The 7,696-nt window shown below is 47.9% G+C and overlaps 1 protein-coding gene across 1 annotated transcript in view; it reads right to left on the bottom strand.

Moving 5' to 3' along the window:
* Galnt10 (polypeptide N-acetylgalactosaminyltransferase 10) overlaps positions 1–7,399 on the bottom strand; it is a 228,785-nt gene extending 221,386 nt beyond the window's left edge. Inside the window, exon 1 of the mRNA XM_004629453.2 lies at positions 7,363–7,399. Coding sequence (XP_004629510.1) covers positions 7,363–7,399 — 37 coding nt within the window. The remainder of the gene's footprint in view (positions 1–7,362) is intronic.
* Positions 7,400–7,696: the final 297 nt, after the last annotated feature.

Raw genomic sequence — 7,696 nt, 5'->3', positions numbered from 1 at the left:
TCTCTCTCTCTCTCTCTCTCTCTCTCTCTCTCTCTCTCTCTCTCTCTCTCTCTCTCTTTGGTTTTTCAAGCTGCATATTCCCTGCTTCACTCTTTGGGTTTCCATCTCATCATTGACAACAGACAGGGTCACACAAAGGAGAGGTGACAGGAATAGGCTTCAGCCCTTCCAATGAGGATATAAACCCTTTCCTGTTGGGAGTCCTCACCTTGGCTTTCTTAGTTAGGGCCCTGGGCTGACCTTGTCCATCCAGAACAGCACCCTCAGGTGGGTCTAGCCATGCCCTGAGCTGAGCAGCATGGAGATCAAGTGCATCAGCCAGTCGGCGGCTCTGGATGTCATCCTGCTTTAGTGTTTTTTAACCCTGGCCAAATCCTTTCGCTTCTCTGAGCCTCCATTTTCTCATCTGCAAAATGAGGATGATTTCAATGATGTAGTTTCCAAACTGGAGAGAAAGAGGTTACCTTGAGCAAAAGCAAAACCTGAAAAGCTGTGTGTATTGGATTTCTGTGTCTCCTGTCCTTGGGGATCAATGGATACTCTCTCTCTCGGAGAAGCCTAATCTCCCCAATCAGACCAAGCTCCCCCCATCATGACCCCTTGGCAATACCTTCCTCTGCTGTCGGGGGCCACAGGTGCAATTGCTAGGCCGTTGCTTGTGATTGTTCTCTCCCACTGGATTCTAAGGCCCATGAAGACAGAAGCTACACTTAGTTCTTAATACTTTGTGCTCCTTTTTCACAGACTTTAGCTTTTAAAGCAATTTTAGATTCACAGCCAAACTGAGTAAAAGGCCCAGTGTCCATGTCCTGCACATGCCAGTGGCCCCCCTCCCACAGTCAGCAGCCCTTAGTGGAGCAGTTCATTTGTTAAAACTGAGGAACCTACACTGACACATCACTACCACCCAAAGTCCACTGCTTATGTTAGGTCCATCTCTCAATGTCGTCAGTTGTGTAGCTTGGACAAATGTAATATGCTGTACCCCCCATTACAGAATTACAGAGTAGTTTCGCTGCCCTGAAAAATCTCCTGTGCTCTACCTGTTTATCCCTCCTCCCTCCCTCCAGCTGGTCTTTTTCTGGCTCCACAGCTTGCCTTTCACAGAACATCATATAGCATGAGGCCTTTTCGGATTGGCTTCTCTAACTTAGCCATATGCATTTAATGTTCTTGTGTCTGTGTCCATGTCCATGTGTGCGTGTGCATGCGTGCATGTGTATGTGTGTGTGTGTGCATGTGTGTGCTCACACACGTGTGTGGTGTTGGGGATCGGACTCAGAGCGACATGCACACTAGGCAAGGGCTCTCCCACGGCACTATGCCACCGAGCCCCTTCTATGATTCCTATGGTTTCAAGCTTCTTTCTTTTTCCTGCTAACCATATACTGATGTCTGATGTACCACTGTTTACCCATTCATCTGCTAAAGACTATCCTGATAGTTTCCAAGTTTGGGTGAGTAAGAATAAAGCTGCTATAAGTACCCATGCAAGTTATTAATATGGCCATAGGTTTTTCAGTTCATTAAGGTAGACACCAAAAGGCTCAGTTAATCATGTGGTAAGAATATGTTTAGTTTTTTTTTGAGAACCTGCCAAACTATCTTTGCAAATATGAAATATGGAGTGTAAATTGACCCCCTGTTGCACTCTCATTGGCAGTGAATGACACCGAGAAAGAAAAATTATGGATCTGGAACTTCCGTACCTGCATCTGGTCAGTCTTAGTCCAGACTGCCTCTGGCTTCCTGTCCTACCTCAGAAGTGACTCAAATCGTCTGAGCCACAGGCTTAGTATGTATGTGATAGCAGGAATCAGGGATGTAGCACTCAGCATGTTTTATTAGGTAAAGCATTCATTCAGATGCTCTTTGAAGGCTTTTTAAATTCTACAGTTCTGCAAGAGAGTGTGGGGGAAGACGGCCAGCTGTGGAATGCCACTCTGGGAGGTTCAGTCTTCCATCTGCATGTTGGCTCCTGGTCTGAGTACTATAAAGGGTTTCTAGGGTATCTGTTTGAAAATGACCTCTAGATAGGAAATCCGCCTCTTTCCCTTTTGGAGATGCCAATTAAACCAACCAATTCTGACAACTGTAAAGGAATGTATTGAATTAAGACCGTGAATGTGGAAGATGCCTTAAGTAGGACAACTTTAGAAAGAGCAGAGAAGGCTACAAATCTCAAATGAAGTATAAATATGTCATTGGGCAGACACATCTTACACAAAACATCAGGTAGCAGGTCAGATGCAGATGTTAGGTGCCTTCCTCCTGGCACTGCCACCAGACTACCAGAGCCTGGGAAATGAGAGGCTCTGGTGTCATTCCTCATCTGTGTTGGTGAGCTCTTCATCTCCGTGCCGGAGAATGTTGACAAAGGAAGAAGGGTTATTTTGGCCTACAGTTTCCAAGGTTTCAGTTGGTCATCACCCGGTTCCACTGCTTTAGGCCTGTGGCCGAGAGCAACGTCACAGTGGAAGGCTGTGACAGGTGGGAAGTCGCTCCTTCTTGGCAGAAAAAAACAAAAACAAAACAAAACAAAAAAAAAAACCAACCAAACAAACAACCAGCAGGAAGGTAAGAGAAGCCAGAGAGGAAGTGAGCAGGCAGTGGAAGCAGTCTCTAAGGTCCCACACCTATGGCCCCATCTCCTGTTGCTGTGGTTTCCTGATATCAAATTATGATCCCATTCCCTTCCATAGTCCATCCTTGGAACACGAGAGTGGGGATGGGGTTAGATCGAAATGACAACGTCCTGATTTTTGAACAAAACACAGGGAGGTACTGAGATGTAGGGCAGAGGGAGAGTGTGTCCCTTCTGTGAGCACCTCTGTGAAATCTAGCTCAGTGGACCCAACCCTGGCAGACTGGGGTAGTCGCCTGGGAACTCTTGAGCATTCTGGATCTCCACTGGGTCCCAGACCCGCCAGGCAGGCTCTGGGGAGGTAGACTCAGCTTTTCCTCAGGGACTTTTTCATATCGCCAAGTTTGAGAATCACTGCTCAGTGGCTTCCTGGGTTGTAAAACACTACTTAGTAGGTCATCTGGTGTTCCACTAGGTGGCACTTTTCAGCAGACTTCAGTGGGTCCAGGGAGGTCTTGTCTAGGTCCAACTGCAAGGAGGGACTCCATAAAGCAAGACTTGTGGTCTTTGCTGCCAAGGAGGGGTCTGTGCTCCTGAGGAGAAGTCAGAAACGTGTTGGTAAACAGCTTGTGGGCCAGGGCTGAGCTACAGAATGCTGCCTCCTCCCTGTTGGAACCAGGCCTGGGGAGGGGGCAGCGCTGTCCTGACCACTGGCTCACACACTCACCCATGCACTCCGGTCTCTTCCTCCCTACTCCATCCCGCAGGAATCTCAGACCCCATCTCAAAAGCCCTATTACTGTGTTTTAAAACACCCCGACTGTCTTGGGGATTTGTGCTTCTCCATCTCAGCCAGGAGGTTGACTTAGAACTGACTCTGCCCTTAACTGCTGGTTGAGCCAATCAGAGCCCCCCATCTCCTTCGCCTACAGTGATTGGCTCGGGGGTGGGCGCCTGACCTCCAGAAGGCCCTGCTGAAGTGTGAGGTTGTTTCTGTGATGGTGGACTCTCTGCCATGGATATAAGCCCCACTCCGAGAAGGGAACTGGACATCTTGCCTTTTCGCCTAATCGCCTTCTTTCAAGGAAGTAATATTTGGCCTATGGGCCTTTTGTCTTTATTTTCCTGTTGTGTTCCGCCCTCGGGGAGCCAGGGCAAGACTTCAGGTGGAAGGAGAAGACCCACTTCAAGGCTTCTTTCCCCAGATTCCTTACTGGGGCTGTGTCACTAAGGGCCACAACTCCCGCCGTGCAGCCTTTTGGAGACAACCCGACAACCCTACCTCTTTGGGATCTGTTGGCTGCCCCTTCGCTCCCTTACAGACCTAGGGCCAGGCAGACAGGCTGTCCCATCCGTTTCCTGCCAAGGCCCTAACTCAGTCAAGGTGAAGCTTCCGGAGGACATCTCCAATACAGAGGAAGAGGAGCTGAGAGAGCACCATTTCCCAAGCCAACCCCTGATGTCATCGGTGCTGCTTCTTTGCCTGACCTCCCACATTCAAACCATTACCTAATAATGCTGCTTTTATTGCCTAATAAATTTCAAATGTATTCCTTCCCCTCTAGGCCTATTTTATGGAATGCATTTCAAATGCCTGCAAGAATCTCTGAACAGGAGCCTGGTACTTCACAAGGCTAAATTCTCTCCCTTAGGTACCACTCCACCCCTGTCTACGGGCTGGTCCTGCACCTGTGACCTGCCTGACTTGGCTTCAAAGGCGAAGCTGAGTCACTCAGACTTCCTTGGAAATCGGAAGGGAAGAAGGCAACAGTGTACAGATGTCATATCCTTGAATCCTCACCAAGAGCTTGTGAGTTAGGATCTGGTGTGATTTCCAGGGTTTTGTTGGGTTTTTTTTTCTCTCTCTTTTCTTTTTTGGTACCAGGGATCGAACTTGGGACCTTGCGCTTGCCAGGCAGGTGCTTATGCTGCTGAACTATATCCCCACCTTATTTCTAGTTTTCAAAAAAGGAAATTTAACTATGCCGGCTACGACACTAAAGTCTTTATGTGCATTACCTTGGTGACTTATGTACTCATTGATTCAAAAGATACTCATCAGGCACCAACCTACCACACACCGGGCGCTGTAGCAGATGCTAGAGATTCAGTGGGGGGCAAACAGATGGATCGCAGTCTCACAGGGCTCCCAGTCTAGTGATGGAAAGGGCATTGTAAAAGTGAACACATGAATAACAGTTGTTTTAGGAGGAAGGAGAGCTGTTATGGGGAGATTTAGTATTATAACCCAATGCTGTTGGAGTCAAATTCAACATTCAGTGAAGTTCTACCATTATGACTCCCCTAGTGAGACTGTTCTAGTGAGATGCTGGGTTTGTCAATGACACCGAGTAGCACTGCTTGTCCCTGTAGGAGGTTCCTGCCACTTACTGAATATGGATACACACACACACACACACACACACACACACACACACAGACACACACAGAATTGGACAGAGAGGAAGGATTCTCCATGTCCTCGGCTCCCGAGCTCAGCAGCGAGGGCCAGAGCAGTAGGTTTTTAAAATGTTCTCGTCAGCTGGGGAACTCAAGTGTGAAGAGCATTTTTCTATTCACTTTTGTTCTTATTATGGGTTATGGTTCAGATCTAGAATATCCTGCGGAACTCTCATGTGCTCAGAGGCAGGATTTTTAATGTGATTGGATGACAGGCTGCCACACTGACCGGTGGATTCACCCACTAATGAGCTCAGCAGCTGTGTGCACTCCGGAGATGGGACTTAATGAGAGGTGGGTCATGGGGCAGGTGAGCTGGCAGGTGCGCCTCCTCCCCATTTCCTCCTTTCACTCTCTGCCTCCTGGCTGCCATGATGGCAGCAGCACTCCTCCCCCAGGCCCTCCCCATCTCCTTCCTGCCTCAGAGCCAGCCAGCCACGAACTGAGTCCTCTAAAGTCTGTGAACCACGGTAGACCTCTCCTCCCTCAAGTTGCAGGTATCAGGTATTGGGTCTCAGTGGCAAAGAAAATAACTATCTCAATAATCCTGGATGTTGCTCCATATAAGTACAGAAAAATTGCCCTATTTTTTTTGGGTGCAAACTATTCTGTGAAGCAAACGACTCCTATATGAATGGAAGCTTGGAGTTATTATCAGTCTTGGGGCTCTTGATTCCGTAGTAAATATCCTTGTGCACATTTTGTTCTATAGCATGATGTGGAGATTCCTAGGAGTCCAAATTGCCAGACTGATCAAAGGATAAACACATCTTTAGCTAGGAAAGCTTTTTGCCAAATTTTTGACCATAGGAGTGTAATTCTTGTGCACACGTACTAGCAGTGCAGGAGGGTATTTTGCTCTTTGTAGTCCAGGCCCACAAAATATTTTTAGCATACTCACCATCAAGAAAAACTACATCCTTGACCTCCTTGAAACATTGCACAATCTGCACTACTCTGGGCCTGTTTTCTGGCATGGCCATTATAAGCCAGCTGAGTGGTCACTGGACACTGAGGCAAGAGGTCACTATGGTCTGATGGAGTTTAGAAGTTTCACTGATGTGATCCAGCTCCTCTATTATGAAGATGAGGGGGCTCCACAAGTTCGTAGAGGAGGCCACGTGGGACGGGAGCCTCCTCTCCGTCCACTCTACCATCATGTGGCATCCAGCGTAAGTACAAAGGGGATTGGCAGCAAGAAAGGGTAAGTATGCAGAACACACAGGCAACCCAGCATTAAAATTCGAATTGTTGCTCAGCAGTGACGGAGCTCACTATGTACATTACACCACCTCCTCGCTGTTTAAACTGTGACTAATCCACATGGAGCAGGGTGACAAATTAGTTTCTATTTCTTCTGAACAGCCAAAGAAAACAGGCTGGTGTCACAACAGAATGAATGTGCTGGTTCCTTTTCCCCCATTTGTCAGGCGCCGCCGTACGTTAGCCCTGCTCTAGGCGCCAGGGTTTCGAAGATGAACAAATATCTGAACAGCAAGGGACCGGAGGATCCAGAACTTAGCACAGCGCTGTGATCCGTCTTGGTGGTGGAGTGTGCAGGCTGCGTGGGAGCCTGAGGAGGGAGCTTTTAACTCCACTAAGGGTCACGGGGAAGAGCTCCTAGGGAAGGGATGTTTGGGTGACCCTTGAAAGAGTTTGCAAAGAAAAAGAAGGGACATGGGAAAGAATTTCTGGAAGATAAACAATATTCAAAGACAAGATTATTTCTCAAAAAAGTGACAGGAAACCAGCTCAAAAAAGATTCAGGAAAAAAAAAAAAAAAAAGCAAAAAAGAAAAGCATGGAAGAAGTTCACTAGAAGTTCACTATGATAGTTAATTGAAAACTTCCGGGTTGGTCCGCCTTCAGGTACGGTGTGCTCCATGCATGCAAAGGGTGCCATCAAGCCAGAGGAGCTGTCTACACTCTGCTTCTCTCATGTGCCTGCCCTCAGGCAGCCTGCTCCCTCCTGACTGCCAAGTGTTTTCCAGCTGCTCCAGGTTTCTTTCTTTCTTTTTTAGTATTTAGTACAGCGTCTCACTACACAGATCGGACTTGTAGTGATCCTCCTGTTTTCAGCCTCCCAAGCGCTGGGATTACAGGTGTGCGCCACCGTGTCCAGTCTCCACGCTCCCTGGAGGCGGGGCCAGCATGGCATGCTGGGGATCAAACTCTGGTCCCTGGTCCTGCCTAAGCAGGCGCTTTAGTCCGCTGAGCTATCTGGTGGGCCCTTGGTCTAGGTTTTTATCATCCTGACGCTATGGTAGCAATACCGAGAAAGACTGGCTTCTCTTTCCTGGCAGTCTCACTAAATCTTACCCGACGTCTCATTGACTAGGTCCAGCTCGCTGTTCATATCTAGAGGGATAGTTTAACTTTGTCTGATTCAGAAGGCCTGAGGATGGGGAAAAAGGAGCCCCAAAGGAAAGTTGGAGTCCTGTCTCTGGAAGAAGGGTGGATGGAAGCTGGGTAGGCAAAGCCGTCAGATCCAGGAGCAATGGTAGACGGAGGTACATCTCTCTCATCTGATGTGGAGGAGTCTACAGCACTGGATTGTGCACTATTTCTGAGCAGAACACAATAGCTCCAGTTTCATAGATTGGTAGAAACTGAGGAAAAAGAAACAGGAACTAAAGTTCAAGTCTTTTAAAAC

This window comes from Octodon degus, unplaced genomic scaffold (assembly GCF_000260255.1).
Source record: "Octodon degus isolate 3935 unplaced genomic scaffold, OctDeg1.0 scaffold00029, whole genome shotgun sequence".
Taxonomy (NCBI): domain Eukaryota; kingdom Metazoa; phylum Chordata; class Mammalia; order Rodentia; family Octodontidae; genus Octodon; species Octodon degus.
Note: the sequence above shows the minus strand (reverse complement) of the source record. Positions and strands in the feature narration are given on the sequence as shown.